The 18,336-nt window shown below is 37.1% G+C and overlaps 2 protein-coding genes across 2 annotated transcripts; one reads left to right on the top strand and one right to left on the bottom strand.

Annotated features, from left to right (window-relative positions):
• Positions 1-2,939: 2,939 nt before the first annotated feature.
• On the top strand, positions 2,940-3,510 carry LOC148578310 (uncharacterized). The gene is made up of 2 exons (XM_088501302.1): positions 2,940-2,984; positions 3,076-3,510. The coding sequence occupies exons 1-2, from the start codon at positions 2,940-2,942 to the stop codon at positions 3,508-3,510; spliced, it is 480 nt and encodes a 159-aa protein (XP_088357428.1).
• Positions 3,511-15,121: 11,611 nt separating this feature from the next.
• LOC148578309 (uncharacterized) lies at positions 15,122-16,719 on the bottom strand. Its single transcript, XM_088503003.1, has 4 exons — positions 16,368-16,719; positions 15,954-16,216; positions 15,737-15,833; positions 15,122-15,513 (listed from the first exon to the last, which is right to left on the bottom strand). Exons 1-4 carry the CDS (start codon positions 16,717-16,719, stop codon positions 15,122-15,124), a joined length of 1,104 nt encoding a protein of 367 aa, XP_088359129.1.
• Positions 16,720-18,336: the final 1,617 nt, after the last annotated feature.

Below are 18,336 nucleotides of genomic sequence, written 5' to 3'. Positions count from 1 at the left end.
CGTCGCGGTGCTCCCTCCTCGTCGCTTGGTCGAGCTTGCCTCGAGCCCTCGTTTCTGCTCCAGCCCGTTGTATCGCCACAGTTCAACTTCTGTTTTGGCTGAACTTCCGCCGTTGTTCAGCCCTCACCTGAGCTCCCTTTCTCTCATCTGAAATCTTGAATCTCTGTTTTGTTCATTTTTTTTGTAAGTAATTTCTTGCTTATCTCTTTTTTTAGTTTTCTTAGGTTTCTTGAATCAATATAATTTAGTTTGTTCATTCATTATCAATAATTTAATCGCAGACTGATTTTTATTACTGAAAATTAGTAATGAACATTATTGGATATTATTGAGATGTTCTTGTTATGCGTAATGATTTTCTTCGGTTTTTCTATTATGAGTAATTTAGATTATTTTATTTTATAGTAATATGGAAATGTTTTTGTTGTTCAAATGTATTCTTTTATTTACTTGTTCAGTGTTGTATTTATTATTGTTGCTGATTATTGCTGTTTGTTCTTGAGGGTTTTGATTGTTGATATTTGTTTACGGTTGTATTTGTTTTTGTTCCGTTCGTGTGCAGCCGAGGTATGAAGATTCCTTCCGCTAATGTTCAGCTTCGATGGAGAGTTATACATCGTTCTAGGTGAAGGATGAAACACCTCGGTGAAATGAAACACCACGGCAGGAGCACCTGCAAAAAGCACTCCGACGCTCAAGTTAGAATAAGGTGTTGAGAAAGCAATGTAAAGAAGAAATAAAGTGGATTGTGTGACCTATCCTTCACCGAGCTTATTGGCTCGTTTAGATAGATGAGTAAAGTGTTAGCTTTCTTTTGTTTGTTCCGATCTTTTAGTAATATTGTGGGTGCCGTTATTATTGGTAACGGACTGTAGATAATGTTTGACTAATTTGAAATTGCAACCGAGTTGCGTAATTGAGCTCTTCTGCTAATTTCTCCGAATTGTCTGGTCAGTTTCGATTTGATCTTATTTTCGAGTTTATAGGGTACACGTCATAGCCCCGAAGCTTGTCTTGCTTTGTAAAGAAAAGCAATAGGCAAGCTTTTAATATTTCTGCCTTGGATTTTTTGTTGGCTTTGGCCGAGGTGTTGGAAAATGAACAGTTTTGCATTTAATGTTTTCTTAGTTTTCCGCGCCTATTGAATTGATTGGTTGGCAGACGTGGCGGCGTTTCGGTGTGTCCTTGACCATTGGATGCGAAGTAATAATGGGTTGAATGAATGGCTTGGATCTTCGAAATGGTTTTTTAGGAACATGTATTGCCTATATAAGTGGAACTACGCTATTGTATTACCTATATAAGTTGAGGTGCAAGTTGAGCTTTTTGTAAGTTATACCTCGGCTTAATGCATGACCCTTTGTATCCCCCAAGCTTAATGATGCACCAAGGTTTATCAAGCTTGGGTTTTCTAAAAGTCGCTTTTAAATGGGAAAATAAAATAAAGTAAAAAGAAAGCACAAAAAGTTTTATATGACATTTTTACCTTGTGAAACGTGTTACAATTAATACCTTCTCTTTTCTTTCAACCTTCTTTCACCGTTTGGATTTTTGATGCTCGAACGGTTATTACTTGCGTTACCCACTAAGTTAGTAGGCTTGTAATAATACCTTGTTGCTGTTTTGTCTTTGGGAATTGACGTTGTGATTTTTCAAATTTCTGTCTCAAGTTGAATCCAGTATGACTTCCAAAGGTTAGTGTCTTCTTCTTTGCTTTTTCCGTTTTTACAATGGTGAAAGGGATGGAGAAAGAAAAAGAGAGAGAAAAATAGAAAGTGGTTGAAGTAAGAAAAGAGAATCCGTATCATTGGGTACATGAGGATGTGAGGACTCGTTCTTCGTCGTATGTGGACGCCGAGTCTCTTCGTGAACTTAAGGGTTTGAAACTTGTTAAAAATTGTTTCGGTGTGGCTGTCGAGCTTCTTTACTGTTCTGGTGAGGATAGGGTTTGTGAGAGGAGGGGAGATTGGCAATATTTCTATATGTACACTCCTTGTCTTACTGAACTGCGCGTGAGATTTCCTTTTTCTGGTTTCGAGTGCGATGTTCTTACCCAACTCAACTGTGCGCCTTCGCAGTTACACCCTAATTCTTGGGCGTTTCTGCGTGCTTTTCAGTGTCTCATGGATTTTCTTTTGTTTCCTCGTTTTTTATTTGTCTTTTTCTCGTTGTTTCAATCCAAAAGGGTGCGGAAAAGGTTATAGGTGTTTCTGAGTAGCTTTCCTGGTCGTTCTCTTTTCCTGCTATACAAATCTTCCTTCAAAAATTTTAACCCCCTGTTTGTTAAGGTGCGATCTGTAGAGACCGAGTACCCTTTTTATCTTGATGACGAACTTATAGAAAAGTTTCCCCTTTACTGGTGCTCCAAGCCAATTCAAATTCTTGAGGCTACTGAGTGGAGCGAAGAGGAGGACTGTCCTTTAGATTTTTTGATAGAGAGCTTTGCTACTGGGGAATGTTTGTCAATTTCTAAACTTCTACATTTTCATGATATTGGTGACAAAGAGGGTTTGAAAGCTTATATAGGTAATACTGATTTGTATTCTTCCTTGCAGATTTTGTATTTTCTGACTTTGTGTTGTACCTGTAGGTGGACGAGTGCCCCTCCTTGATCCTTCTCGGCTTCAATCTTTCCTCAAGAAGAAAAAAGAGAAAGATGCGGGTGGTTTTGGAGTTCTAAAGGAGGGTGGAGGGGATGCTGCTTACTCTACTGCCCAGCCTGCGTCGTCATTTAAAAAAAAAGGGATGATACCGAGAAGTCTCTGGAAGTTCTATCAGAAGGTGATAAGGAAGATGTTGGTGGTAATGAATCTGCCTTTGATAGGCAAAAGAGGCTCCATGGTTTCATTCCTGATACGAATCCGCATTCACTATGGAGCAATCAATTTCCCTTTGCCAAACTTTCTGATAGGGTTTCCCAATATCTTGGCGACATGCTTATGACCTGCCGAATTGGCATGGAGGGGATGGGAAAATTTATCCAGGTCAACTGTATATTTTTGGTATATATGTTTTGCTTGTTGTTGTGTTTTTATTTTTTATTTTTTGTTATCTCATTGTTGTCTTTTACTACAGATTGTTGCTTCACATTTGATGTGTGTAGGTCGCACGACCGAACTGCTAGGGGTTGAGCAGCAGGTGGCCATGGATAAAATTGTTGAGTTAGTGTGGTCGTCAAAGGAGAAAGACGACGTCATTATTGATGTGACGGCAAAAATGAAAAATTCTAAAGAGGAGATTATCCGACTTCAGGATCAAGTTCGGCTTCTTCAGGCAGAGATCAAAGAAAATGTTAAGACTAAAGGGGAGCAAACTTCCAGGATTCATGAGTTGGAAGAGGAGGGGATGGAGATGTTTACCTCCGGATTTGATCGTGCCGTTAGTCAGTTCGCCGTGCTGGCTCCCGAGTTTGATTGCGGTCAGCTTGATGTGACCAAGATTGTTATTGGTGGCAAGCTGGTTGTAGATGGAACTGTGGAGGATCATGATGAGAACATTCCTCCTTCTTGATTTGATATATTATGAGTTGTTTTTTTTTGTTAATACTTCTGTTGCCGATTTTAGATCGGATCGCTATTGTCTTTTGCTCTGACTACGTTAAGTTAGGTTGTGATGGTAATCAGTGGCTAAGAAAAGGGGAGATTGAATCTTAGCCCCGCTTTGTTGAGTATTAATTGCTGCCTTTTCAAAGAAACTTTAGGAGATATTTCTATTTTTGTCTCATAACTAGTCAAGGGACATTTTCTTTTTGTCTCGTAACCAGTTACGAGATATTTTTCATTTTTGTCTCCTACGCAACAGAAACAGAATAGGAGTAGAAGAGAAAGAGAGAATCACACCCAGAAGTATCCTAGTTCAGCTACTAAGTGCAATGCAGAATACATCCAGTCTCCATCACAACTGTGATGGAATTTCACTATAATCATCAGATTACATGCACCAATTCTTCCCTAGGAACTACCCATTCCTATCTGGGACAAATCGACTTGGACACCTACCAAGCTTTAAACTGCAAAGTGCTAACCCAATTTGCAAGAGAATCCCCACAAGATCATGAAACACAACATACAGATGTACAAAGAAACTCTTAGACATCTATGGCTTTTTCTTTAATTTTGCTCACTGCCTTTTCTTCTCTCACTGGCTTTTTTTTACAAACCTCACTCTGTTTGCCTTTTACCATGAGACTCAGACAGACAAAACTAAAGAAAAGAAAATAAAATGAAACTCATTGAAGGAGAAGAACTCTGTTAGCTTCGGGTAGCTATGAGAACTCTGTGCTTACTCTCCTTGCTTCAACCCTTGGCCGTTCACCCTTATTATAGAAGGGGAAGCTTCCAAGGTTAAAACCTGTTCAACCAAGTCACCAACATCTTCTCCAACACACAGCCGGTTCGGACAAAGAGAAGAGAGAGGTAAAATAGAAATCAAATCAACATGCATGTACCTCTCTCAACCCTTTTCATCAAACTTCTTCAATCTGAGCCTTTGATCTTGATTTTGGCTCCAAGAAAGAACACTGACCCTTGATGAACCTCTGATCTTTGACAGCTCCTTCTTTTTCATATTTGCTTCTTCCTCTTCATAGTTCCAGTAGCTACCTTCTCTCTTGGATGAACAAAAATGAAAATGAGCTTTACCCACTGAGATCTTCTTCTCTGATCGAGATGGATCTTGTCTATTCTTGGCATGAAGATCTTGAAGCTTCTTCTTGAAATCTTGCCTTCAATGGCAAAGATCTTAGCCAAACCATGCTTCGGATCTTTCTTCTTCAGAAACCATCATCAACCTAGCCTTTTTCTTCTTCATAGCTTCACTGTTTTCTCTGATAACTTGTTCACTCTTCTTTCCTGAGTGAAGTGACAACCGAAACAACAAAGAGAGAAAAAAGAGAGAAGAAACAAAGCATTTAATGTAAAATTAAATGAAATTGAATTGTGGACTTCGGTTACCTATGTGAGCATTTAATCAAATTGAATTTTGTGTTCCAGTACCCAATGCATACATTCAATTTAATTAAAATTTGAATTCCACCATCAAAAGAGAGTGGGTAACCGAACCACTTCTATTTCCATTCCTTCTTTCTTCAATTTCAGACCAAAGGCTTTGTTGTTCTATCAAAAAGATTGTTTTGTGCTGCACATTGGTTTCCTGGCCCAATTAGCTTTTGATTCAAAATGGATTTTCACAAGGTTGTTCATCATTGATCCAATTTGGGCTTGATCAAATTCTGGCCCAATGCTAAAACTGCACACTAACCAAAATCCATTAGCTAAACAATTTGAGAATAATAATTTTATAAATTTTCTAATTCATATATTAATAATAATGCTTAATCATCACAAAGAATTCAAGTTTTCCAAAATCAACAATCTCCCCCTTGATGACAAACATTATTAAAAATGAATTGAAAAGGATTAGGATTAGAGAATTTCCTTTGATGATTTGACGAAATTCTTCCCTTTTCAATTGATCAAATTGCTCCCGCTTAATGTGTGCATTTATCCAATGGAAGCAATACCTGTAAACATGCTTAAATAGTTCCAAACAAATATTTTATGTTTTCAAAACATGGAACTTAAAGAAGCATAAACCATATTTATCAAGAGCCTGATTTTGAGTAAAAATATTTTTATAAACATAATCAAGGCTTCCAGTTGTTATGCTGCTAAAAAAATCTTCTTACAAAAATATGAAACAGAGTATGTCAGAGTACATTCAGAGTACATATCAATAAATGATCAAGACTCAACATACTGCTTAAAGCAACATATTCAAAGCATAAAAAAAATTTGCCAACAAAGCAACAAATCATATGAAGTAATAAAACACATAGCAAGCAATAAAATATAATGTTCAGCCACTAAAACAGAGTATCAAAAAAATGGCATGAGACAATAATCAAAAGGGCTCAAAAACAGAGCACAAGAATTGGCAGTCCCAATTCTATTTTTCAATTCAGCCCCTTTTTAATTTTCCTCCCCCTTTTGTCATCAAGGAGGGAACCTGCAAAAAAAAAAAATAGCAATGCAATGCATATTATTGATATTAAAACACAAACAGAGTATCAAAGTTATTGAATACAGTCATCCAACATAAAATAGTTCAAGAGAAACTAAGTCCAAAAACTAACAAAAGAAAAATTGTCCAAGTTCATAAGCAGTAGTGAGCGAATCTTTAAGCATCAGAAAGATTGATATCAGAATCAAGATGATCGTCTTCCCCTTCAGAATGAGCCATGTCCTTCTCCAAGCTTTTAATCAGCCGATTAACCCTTTCATGGCATTTAGTACATGCCTTCTCATTTTTCATAGGCTTGCTTTCGAGCCTCTTTATATGATCTGACCATCATACTAGACATGTTGGAGAACTCATTCAGAACATCCTTGATAGTTTCAGAAATCCGAGCAGATTCCGAAGGAAGACTTTCACTTTCACTATTAGAAAACATTGATGCCGTTGAACTCTTGCCCTTTTTACCTTTAACAAAATCGGGAACCCCTCCTCCTTTAATTGTGGAAACCCTATTCTCAACCGGCTCATTGTTCAAATCCACATTAAAGTACTCAAAGATGCATGTTAGAAACATTCCATATGGCAGATTTGCTTTCTTGTCGCTGCGGACACAGTCACATATATGTCTCACCATAAGATATACAAATGAAATGGATGCAGAATTTAGAATAGCAAAAAGCACAAGAGTGTCACAAACCGTAACCCTTTGGTAAGAACCGCTTTGAGGCATCAAAATATGATTAATGATACGATGAAGCAAGGCTCGCACAAGTCCGAGAGCCTTGTGGGTCAAAGTTGTGCCATCAAGAGCAGAGAAATTTTCACAAACCCGAAGTCAGGGCTACTTGAAGGGAAACCCCAACATGGGTGTCCTATTTACCAGACATGTAAGTCCTGGCTCCTTCATCTTGGTACCCCAAGGCAGCACTTACAGTATCTCTATTTAAAGTGAGGTGAACCTTTTTAACATATAATTGTAATGCACTATCATGAAACATCATATTAGCATAAAATTCTTGAACCAAGTTCGGATAATCTGGTTTTCAAATTTTGAAAAGAGGAGCCCATTTGAGATCATCAAAAAATGTAGTGAAATCAATTTCTTTTTCACAAAGATTTTCCAGATTTACTACATAAGAAGCACAAAGGTGACGATTCACCAAAGCTTGAGAGTGAAACTCAAAAGCAGCACAAGATATGAAACGGGCAGGATCAAAGTGGGAGTGGCTTTTACCATATTTGCTTTTGAAGTCTAATGAGTCCAAGTTTGAGGGTTCTCTGGTGTCATGAAGGACTGGCCTTTTTGAACTTTGAGACCGACGTAAGGGATGAGGAGTGGAACGCCTGAGGTGGTGGTGACGGTTGTGAAGATGGAAGTGGTGATTCTTCTTCCTCTTCAGGGACTTGATTCTTTTCCTTTGTATTCCTCTTAGATAAAGCAGCTTCCTGCCTTGATGTCGCCCTTGCATGGGTTCCTTTACGTGCCATGGAATCTGTTGAGTGAGAGGAAGGTGAAGGGGATGAGTGGGAGTGAATGTGAATGTGTGTGTATGATTGAGGATCTTTGGAAGATGAAGGATTTTTATAATGGGGGTTCAGCTACTTCTTTATCATGATGAAGGAAGTGAAGTGGAGAGGAAGAAGTTGAAGAGAGGCCGAAGAGTGTGGAAGGTGGAGAGAGGTTAGACCACAATAAATGCTTAGTGGAGAGAATCTCATTTAAGGCCCCTAGCATTAATGAAAAACGGTTTTGATAAAGAAATTTAAAATAAAAACAAATAACTGAAAAGACCTTTCCTTGAAAAGAGGGAGAAGATATGAGAAAAAGATTTGATTTGACAAAAACTTTCTTTTTGAAGATATGATGTGAAGGGAAAAAAATAAAAAAATAATTTTATTAAAAGCATGATGCAAAAAAAATTAATTAATGAGCCAGTATCATGGAATGGGCTTCAAAGGAGGTTGATTGGGCTTGAGTCTAAGGTACCAAAGTTCAGTCTCCCCCTATTTAATGGCTCATTCATCATGTGCCAAGATTTGTCTCCATGCTGCCTACGAGACAAAAACAAACAGAGGCATGAAAATCACATTTTTTTCAACAGAACTCAAATCCATCATTCCCAAACTGTTTCTTAATGAACAGAATCTATCTTCACATAGTGGTTTAGTGAAGATGTCAGCAAGTTGCTCTTCAGATTTTACAAATTGGATATCAATAGTACCCTTTTGCACATGTTCCCTAATAAAGTGATATCGAACCTCAATGTACTTGGTTCTAGAGTGCAGTACATGATTTTTTTGAAATGTTTATTGCACTCATGTTATCACAAAACAGAGGTATACTATTGATTTTCAATTTGTAATCTTCCAATTAAGTTTTTAACCAAATTAATTGAGAGTAACATGCAGCGGCTGATATAATTTAGCTTCAGCCATGGACACATTCCGGAAGTGCTTCTTCTATCCACTCGATCTCCCGTATAATCTGCATCACAAAACCTACTACACAAAATTCATTAGATTTTGGATACCACAAGCCAAGATCACAAGTGCCCTTAATGTATCTAATGATTCTTTTAACGGCCGAAAGACGGGATTCTTTTGGGTGAGATTGAAACCTAGAGCACACACCCACACTTTGAACAATATCTGGTCTAGAGGATGTAAGATACATGAGGGATCCTATCATTTCTCTATACTTTGTTTCATCCACATCTTTTTCATTTTCATCCTTGTCAAGTTTTGTGTTTGGATGCATAGGAGTTCCCATTGGTTTGGAATTTTCAAGACCAAATTTTTTGATTAACTCTTTGGCATATTTACCTTGGTGAATAAAAATTTCACTAGGAGTTTGTTTAATTTCAAGACCAAGAAAGAAGGTTAATTCTCCCATTAAACTCATTTCAAACTCACTAGTCATAAGTTTTCCAAACTCTTCACACAAGGATTCATTAGCCGAACCAAACACAATGTCATCCACATAAAATTGAACAAGAAAGATATCATCATTAGACTTTTTTATAAACAAAGTAATATCGGTGGTACCCCTTTGAAAATTGTTTTCTAACAAGAAGGCACTAAGCCTTTCATACCAAGCTCTTGGAGCTTGCCTAAGGCCATAAAGAGCCTTTGAGAGTTTAAAAACATGATTTGGAAACTCTTTGCTTTCAAAACCGGGGGGTTGAGACACAAATACTTCCCTATTTATAAAACCATTAAGAAAAGTACATTTGACATCCATTTGGAACATTTTAAAACTCTTGTGGGCAACATAGGCAAGAAGTAACCTAATTGCTTCCATTATTGCTACCGGGACAAATGACTCATCAAAATCAATTCCTTCCTCTTGATCGTAACCTTGGGCCAATAGTCTAGCCTTGTTACGAACCACACTACCATCCTCACAAAATTTATTTTTGAAAATCCATTTTGTATCGGTTACCTTTTTACCATTTGGATTTGGTACAAGGGTCCATACCTCATTCTTTTCAAATTGTGCTAGCTCTTCTTTCATGGCTTTAACGTATGAGGGATCTTCAAGAGCTTGCTTCACATTGTGAGGTTCCAATTGGGACAAGAAGGCAACATTGCTTGGTTTCACTTGCTTCTTGCTTGAGGATCTAGTGGTTATGCCTTGAGAAGGATCACCAATGATGAATTCATGAGGGTAACCCTTCAAAAACTTCCATTCTCGTGGCCTTTGAAGAAAGGTTCTGCCTTGTTGAGTTTTAGTAGACAACTCTGTTATGGATTCTCTGGCTTGTTCAGGAGACAAAACAAAAATATCTCCTTCATTCTGACGAGACATTTCTGGACAGACAGATTCAACAGCTGGGACAGACTTGGAATTTTCTTGACTGGCTTCTTGGTTCACATTAGTTTCACAACTTGCATCATCATCTAACCCAGCACTTGGAATAGAGTTAGAATCACAAAAAGATACATGTATGGATTCCTCTATTGTTCTATGTTCTTTGAGATAAATCCTAAAAGCTTTGCTAGTGGTGGAGTATCCAATAAACATTCCTTCATAGGATTTTGGATCAAATTTTTCAAGGTTTTCTTTATTGTTAAGTACAAAACATTTGCATCCAAAAATGTAGAAGTACTTAAGATTAGGCAGGGTTCCTTTCCAAAGCTCATATGGAGTTTTCTTTAAACCTTTTCTAATGATGGTTCTATTAAGAATATAGCAAGCTATGTTTACAGCTTCTGTCCACAAAAATTTTGGTACATCATTTTCACAAAGCATTGCCCTAGCCATTTCTTGAAGGCTTCTATTCCTTCTTTCAACTACCCCATTTTGTTGAGGAGTTCTAGGACATGAAAAGTTATGAGCAATACCAAAATCATCACAAAATTTTTCAAAATCTTGATTTTCAAACTCTTTTCCATGATCACTTCTCAAGTGGGCAATTTTTAAATCTTTTTCATTTTGGATCTTTTTACAAAGAGAAGAAAAATCATGAAATGTATCATTCTTGTGAGCTAGGAAAAGAACCCAACCGAATCTAGAGTAATCATCCACCACCACCAAACCATAGTATTTACCACCCAAACTTTGAGTTCTAGTTGGATAAAAAAGATCAATATGCAACATTTCTAACGGCCTCTTAGTGGAAATTTCATCTTTTGGTTTAAAAGAAGATCTTACTTGTTTGCCTAGTCGACAAGCATCACAAGTAATATCCTTATCAAATTTAATATTAGGAATTCCTCTAACCAAGTTTTTCTTAACAAGCTTAGAAATTTGGTACATGCTTGCATGACCCAATTTCTTATGCCAAAGCCATTTTTCATATTCAAGAGAAGTAAAACATGTTACTTTTTGATCTTTTAAATCCTCTAGAGTTAATTCATACACATTATTACATCTTTTTGCTTCAAACAAAATTTCACCAGATTTTTCACAAATAACCAAGCAATCCAATTTTCTAAAAATAACCTCATAACCAAGATATCACAATTGGCTAATGCTTAGTAGATTGTGCTTTAATCCATCAACAAGCAAAACATCATTAATGAAAGAAGAGAAATTCTTACCCACTTTACCTATGGCTACTATTTTTCCTTTTCCATTATCACCGAAAGTAATGAAGTCTCCATCATACTCATCAAACTTGATGAAGAATATTGACTTTCCGGTCATATGCCTAGAGCACCCACTATCCATATACCACATGTTGTCTTTTCTCTTGGATGCTAGACAAACCTACAAAACAAGCCTAAGTGACCTTAGGTATCCAAATATTTTTGGATCTTTTGATGTCAAACCATCTTTTTTGTCCCAAGCCATTATAATCACAAACAATTTTGTAAACTTTATCTCCAACCATCCTTTCTCTTATGAAACCCTGAATAGGAAAATGTCCATTTCGATTGCATAATCTACAGAATTTGTAAGTTGCTAGTTTTCTTAAGCTTGTTGGGTTTTGAAACCTTATGTCATCCAAAGAGGCTGCCATGTTGGTAAAAGAAGGATTTTCAATGAATTTTTCAGATTTGTGAAAACCCAAACCAGCTTTATCATAAAGAGATTTTTGACTTGCCAAGAATTTATTTAAATTTTCAGAACTTTGAGTAAAGTTGGCTAAGTCCTCTTTAAGTCCTTTTATCTCTTTATGCAACCACTCATTTTCCTCAAAATAGCTTAGATTTGCAGTCACAGAATGATGAAATTCACAGCTCTTAAGTTCAGCTTTTAACTGTTTGTTTTCTTCAACAAGATCAACAACATTTTCTGCTTCCCTTAATTTATCTTTAAGAAAGCCATTTTCTGCTTTTAGTATTTCTATTTGGGACTCAAGATCTTGGTTTTCATTTAAGAAATATTTAATCTTTTTAGAAAGATGATCAATCATAAGATGAAGGTCTTCAGTTGAAGGATCAAGAAATACTACCTACTCTATGTGATCGGCCATGAGACAGGTTTGAGACTTAGTTTTTGATTCTTCATCTTCATCAGAGTCATTTTCCAAGTTTTCCCAAGATGCCATGAGACCTTTCTTCTTTTCTCTTTTCGGCTTGTCTTCCTTCTTCAGTTTTGGACAATCAGACTTGAAATGCCCAGCTTCTTTACAGTTGTAACAGATCACTTTGCTGAGATCCCTCTTTGGCTTCCTTGAGCTGCCTCCTTTGTTTCGTTCCTTCAGCTTCACTATTTTCCTGAATTTTTTAGCAAACAAAACAAATTCATTTTCAGATGAGTTATCACTAGATTCATCATCCAGTGGTTCAGTAACAAATTTGAGAGCAATTCCTTTCTTTTTTATATCTTTTTTCAAATATGTATTTTCAAAGGCAAGTAAATTTCCTCTCAAATCATCATACGTCATAGTATCAATGTTACTACTTTCAGCTATCACTATTGCTTTAGTTTCCCACTCTTTTATGAGATATCTCAATATTCTCCTCACAAGCACAGATTCGGAATATGTGATCCCCATAGCATCCAAGCTAGTCATGATGACGTTGAATCTTTCAAACAGTTCATCTATCGTCTCTCATTCCTTCATTGAGAATATTTTATATTCTCTATTCAGCATGTCTATTTTGGATCTCTTAACTTGAGTTGTGCCTTCATGAGTGATTTAAAGTTTGTCCCAAATTTTCTTTGCTGTTGTGCATCTTGATACTCGTTGGTATTCCTCGAAGCTGACTGCACAGTTGAGCAAGTTGACTGCTTTGGCATTGAGCTCTACTTTCTTTCTGTCTTCTTCATACCAATCGGCTTCACCTTTGAGTGTAACCACACCATCAGCTCCTGTAGTGGTTGGAAATCGTGGACCCTCCAGGATTATCTTTCAAAGTCTGTAATCTACTGATTGAACAAATATCTTCATTCTTTTCTTCCAGTAACTGTAGTTCTTTCCATTAAAGAATAGAAGTCTGTTGTTTGACTGCTCTTCTGTCAAAGTGTATGCCACCAGATTTGAGCCACAGTTAGCCGCCATCAGGATCTTTTCTCCATGCTGCAAAGCTTAATCTCTTTGAGACCAAGCTCTGATACCAATTGATGGTAATCAGTGGCTAAGAGAAGGGGGGTTGAATCTTAGCCCCACTTTGCTGAGTATTAATTGCTGCCTTTTCAACGAAACTTTAGGAGATATTTCTGTTTTTGTCTCATAACTAGTCAAGAGACATTTTCTTTTTGTCTCGTAACCAGTTAGGAGATATTTTTCATTTTTGTCTCCTATGCAACAGAAACAGAATAGGAGTAGAAGAGAAAGAGAGAATCACACCCAAAAGTATCCTAGTTCAGCTACTAAGTGCAATGTAGCCTACATCTAGTCTCCATCACAACTGTGACAGAATTTCACTATAATCATTAGATTACATGTACCAATTCTTTCCTAGGAACTACCCATTCCTATTTGGGATAAATCCAGATTCTATCCCCAAATCTGAACTTGACTTGGACACCTACCAAGCTTTCAACCGCAAATTGCTAATCCAACTTGCAAGGGAATCCCACAAGATCATGAAACACAACAAACAGATGTACAAAGAAACTATTAGACATCTATGTTTTTTTTTTAATTTTGGTCACTGCCTTTTTTCCTCTCACTGTATTTTTCTTATAAACCTCACTCTATTTTCCTTTTACCATGAGACTCAGACAGACAAAACTAAAGAAAAGAAAACAAAATAAAACTCATTAAAGGAGAAGAACTCTGTTAGCTTCGGGTAGCTATGAGAACTCTGTGCTTACTCTCCTTGCTTCAACCCTTGGCCGTTCACCTTTATTATAAAAGGGGAAGCTTCCAAGGTTGAAATCAGTTCAACCAAGCTACCAACATCTTCTCCAACACACAGCCAGTTCGGACAGAGAGAAGAGAGAGGGAAAACTGAAATCAAATCAACATGCATGTACCTTTCTCAACCCTTTTCATCAAGCTTCTTCAATCTGAGCCTTTGATCTTGACTTTGGCTCCAAGAAAGAACACTGATCCTTGATGAACCTCTGATCTTTGACAGCTCCTTCTTTTCTATATTTGCTTCTTCCTCTTCATAGCTCCAGTAGCTACCTTCTCTCTTGGATGAATAAAAATAGAAATGAGCTTTACCCACTGAGATCTTCTTCTCTGACTGAGATGGATTTTGTCTATTCTTGGCATGAAGATCTTGAAGCTTCTTCTTGAAATCTTGCCTTCAATGGCAAAGATCTTAGCCACACCATGCTTCGGATCTTCCTTATTCAAAAACCATCATCAACCTAGCCTTTTTCTTCTTCATAGCTTCACTGTTTTCTTTGTACTTCTCTTTTATCTGATAACTTGTTCACTCTTCTTTCCTGAGTGAAGTGACAACCGAAACAACAAAGAGAGAGAAGAGAGGGAAGAAACAAAGCATTCAATGTAAAATTAAATGAAATTGAATTGTGGACTTCGGTTACCTATGTGAGCATTTAATTAAATTGAATTTTGTGTTCCAGTAACCAATACATGCATTCAATTTAATTAAAATTTGAATTCCACCATCAAAAGAGAATGGGTAACCGAACCACTTCTCTTTCCATCCCTTCTTTCTTCAATTTTGGACCAAAGGCTTTGTTGTTCTATCAAAAAGATTGTTTTGGGCTACACATTGGTTTCCTAGCCCAATTAGCTTTTGATTCAAAATAGATTTTCACAAGGCTGTTCATTATTGATCTAATATGGGCTTGATCAAATTCTGGCCCAATGCTAAAACTGCACACTAACCAAAATCCATTAGCTAAACAATTTGAGAATAATAATTTTATAATTTTTCTAATTAATATATTAATAATAATGTTTGATCATCACAAAGAATTCAAGTTTTTTAAGCTCAACAGGTTGAACGTTGGATATTTTGATATTTAGAAGTATGCAAGTTTGACTACTGTTTATTTGCATTTGCGCAATTGTTTGAAAGTAGAATAGGAATAAGAGATCGTTTATTCATACGTCAGTAAACTCTCTGTCCTTGTAATAATTGAAAATTGACATATTGGGTGTCTGGCCTCATTAAAACCCTCCTTAGGTAAAATCTGTATTTGGGAAAAAACCACTAAGGGAGAAAAAAGAGTACCTTCATCTGCTGATTGAAAAGTTTACAATCTATACAACTTTAGTGAAGAAATATTCTAGTTTCCCAATAATGAGTCGCCTTTTGGTATTTGTAGCTGGTAAGCCCCCATTCCGAGTACTTTTGTAACTAGGAATGGTCCTTCCCAGTTTGCTGCGAGTTTTCCATGTGATGGAGGTCGTCTTGCTTCCTCTGTTCTTCTGAGGACGAAGTCTCCTTCATTGAATGTTCTGGGTACCACTTTCTTGTTATGTTGTCTTTCAATAAGTTGCTTCATTGCTCTTTGTTTTATAGCTACAATTTCTCTATCTTCCTCCGTGAGGTCTAGTTCGGCTTTCCTTGTGTCAATATTGTGGCTTTGGCTGTATAGCTCAGCCCTTAAGGTAGTGATGCCGACCTTAATTGGTATTAGTGCCTCCGTTCCATATACCAATTTGAATGGAGTCTCGCCTGTAGTGGTTTGTATTGTCATGTTATAGCTCCACAATATTTCTGGGATCAAGTCTGCCCATTCACCTTTCGCATCGATGAGCCTTTTTCATTGCCTGCAAGATTACTCGGTTAGCAGCTTCGGCCTACCCATTTGTTTGTGGGTACTCGACCGAGCTAAAATGATGTTGTATGTTAAAGTTTTTCAAGAATGATGCAAGTTTACTATTTTCAATTTGCCTACCGTTATCCGATATTATTTCTTTAGGTATTCCAAATCTACATATGATATTTTTCCATATGAAAGACTGTACCTTTTCGGCTGTTATTCTTGCTAATGGCTATGCTTTTATCCATTTTGAGAAATAATCTATTGAAACTAAAAGAAATTGTACCTGTCCTGGTGCTTTTGGGAATGGACCGAGGATATCGAGTCCCCATCTATAGAAAGGCCAGCTTACCTCCATGTTGTGTAACACTTCGGCAGGCTTCATTGAAATAGCGGCATGCTTTTGATAGTTGTCACATGTTTTTACCTTTGCTATGCAGTCCATTTTCAGTGTTGGCCAGTAATATCCTGTTCGGACAATTTTGGCCGCCAGTGCTCGTCCTCCTATATGGTTACCACACACACCCTCGTGGACCTCGGTCATGACTTCGTTGCCTTCGTCCTTGCCGAGGCATTTTAGTAGTGGTTGTGAGAAACCACGTCTGTATATTTCTCCTGCCACAGTTGTATAAAAACTTGCTTTTCATCTAAAAGATTTGAGGATTAGTCTCATTTCTGGGAATGGTCTCTGTACTAATATACTCAAGAAAAGGCATTCTCGAGTCATTTGTATGAGTGTTGTTCATTATGCACAGTGATTCGATACTAGGATTTTCTAGTGTAAGTTGTGCTAGTGCCGATGTGTGTGTGTTTGCTTTAGTAGCGGCGAGTTTGGACAATATATCTACTCTAGTGTTCTTCTCTCTATGCACATGCAATATAATAAATTCATCAAACTTTGAAATAAGATCTTTTGCTATGAGCCAATACCGCTCTAACAGAAGATCTTTTACTTGGAAGTCTCCTTTGATTTGCTGAACTACCAACAGGGAATCACAGTATACTGTTAGGCAGTGTACATGGAAACTGAGGGTGAGCTTTAGACTTGCTATGAGCGCCTCATACTCGGCTTGGTTGTTGCTCGCCGAGAAGTGGAATTGAAGTAATTGTTCGGCCATTACTGTTTCTCCTTCCTTTAGTACTATCCCAGCTCTGCTCTCCTCGCGGTTTGATGCTCCATCCACCTGTAACTTCCAAACCTATTCGTCATGTTGCTCATTGGCGGTAAGTTCAGAAACAAAGTCTGCCAAGATCTGTGATTTCAGAGTTGGTCTTGATTGAAACTGAATATCAAACTCAGAAAGTTCGATGGACCATTTGGTCAGCCGTCCTGCCAATTCTGGCTTTGTCAGTATCTACCATAATGGTTGGTTCATCCTTATGACTATTGTGTGGATCTGGAAGTATTGCCTTAGCCTCCTTGCTATTGTTACCAATGCTAGGGCCAATTTTTCTATTCTGGGATACTTTTTTTCAGTTAGTTGCATGACTCTACTAACGAAGTAACTGGTTTTTGTGCCTTTCCTGTCTCGATAACAAGAACTGAACTTACAGAATGATTAGAAATAGATAAGTACAAATACAAAGGTTTGCCGATATCTGGACTTTGTAGTACTGATAAACCCCATATTTAGGGTTTATCTTGTGTTGAATTTAGCGGGTTTTATCATCTTTTCCCACATTTATTCAATGAAATAGCATGGTTTTGTAAATTCTCCTTTAATTGTGCGTAAGAGTGAAAACATGCTTTTTAGACCCTTAATTGTTTAATCTTAATTCACCTTGATTCCATTAGATGCCTTGATATGTTTGTTAAGTGATTTCAGATTTAGGAGGCAAAGATTGGATCAAGGGAATGAAGGAAAAGCATGTAAAAAAATGGAGAACTCATGAAGAAATGAAGGAATTGCAAAAGCTGTCAAGCCGACCTCTTCGCACTTAATTGACCATAACTTGAGCTACAGAGGTTCAAATGATGCGGTTTCAGTTGCGTTGGAAAGCTAACATCCGGAGCTTCGAAACGATATAAGATTTGCCATAGTTGCATCATGTTTAGGGGGCACGCACGCACCGATTTTCACGTGAATCATTAAAAGCAAATTAGTGGCCAGCGAATTCAAAAGCCTTGTGGGCCCAATCCAACTCATTTCTAATGCTATTTGACCCAAGAATTGAAGAGGGATGAGACATCTAGTCATTAGTTAGGTTTTATTTTAGTTTTTCACATGCTTTTAGTTAGTTTTAGAGAGAGAAGCTCTCTCTTCTCTCTAGAATTAGGAGTAGGTTAGATCTAGATTAGGGACTCTTAGATCTAGTTTAATTTCATACTTTGATTTACTTTTCTCTTTGCAATTCTTCTTCTTCTACCTTTCCTCTTTCTAATTTTGTATTTCATTCTTGTGATTCTCTACTTTTATGTTGATGCACTTTTGTTTCTTCTATTTTCCTTTAATGCAATTTATGATTCATGTTCCTTTATTGTTCATTTGATTTGTTGTTGTTTAATTCCTTGCAATTGAGTAGTGTAGATTTACTTTCCTTACAATTTTACTATGCTTTCCTTTTATGCCTTCCAAGTGTTTGATAAAATACTTGTTTGGGTTTTAGAGTAGAATTTTATGTTCTTAGCTTGGGAAGGTAACTTAGGAACTCTTGAGTTACTAATGTCCAAGTGATTGATGATTGGGAGCCATTAACGCTAGATCTCACTAATTGATTTGGTGGAGAACTAGGAC

This window comes from Arachis ipaensis, chromosome B1 (assembly GCF_059453495.1).
Source record: "Arachis ipaensis isolate K30076 ecotype BB chromosome B1, ASM5945349v1, whole genome shotgun sequence".
Classification (NCBI taxonomy): domain Eukaryota; kingdom Viridiplantae; phylum Streptophyta; class Magnoliopsida; order Fabales; family Fabaceae; genus Arachis; species Arachis ipaensis.
Note: the sequence above shows the minus strand (reverse complement) of the source record. Positions and strands in the feature narration are given on the sequence as shown.

Excerpts from the sequence above, each read along its gene's own strand:
- LOC148578310 (XM_088501302.1), top strand. The coding sequence starts at position 2,940 with ATGACCTGCCGAATTGGCATGGAGGGGATGGGAAAATTTATCCAG. Across the intron at positions 2,985-3,075 it reads GGATGGGAAAATTTATCCAG|ATTGTTGCTTCACATTTGAT; the intron begins GTCAACTGTATA and ends CTTTTACTACAG.
- LOC148578309 (XM_088503003.1), bottom strand. The coding sequence starts at position 16,719 with ATGGCCGAACAATTACTTCAATTCCACTTCTCGGCGAGCAACAACCAA. Across the intron at positions 16,217-16,367 it reads ACTTACACTAGAAAATCCTA|GAGAAATATACAGACGTGGT; the intron begins GTATCGAATCAC and ends CAACTGTGGCAG. Across the intron at positions 15,834-15,953 it reads AAGTGTTACACAACATGGAG|CCATTAGCAAGAATAACAGC; the intron begins GTAAGCTGGCCT and ends ATAAAAGCATAG.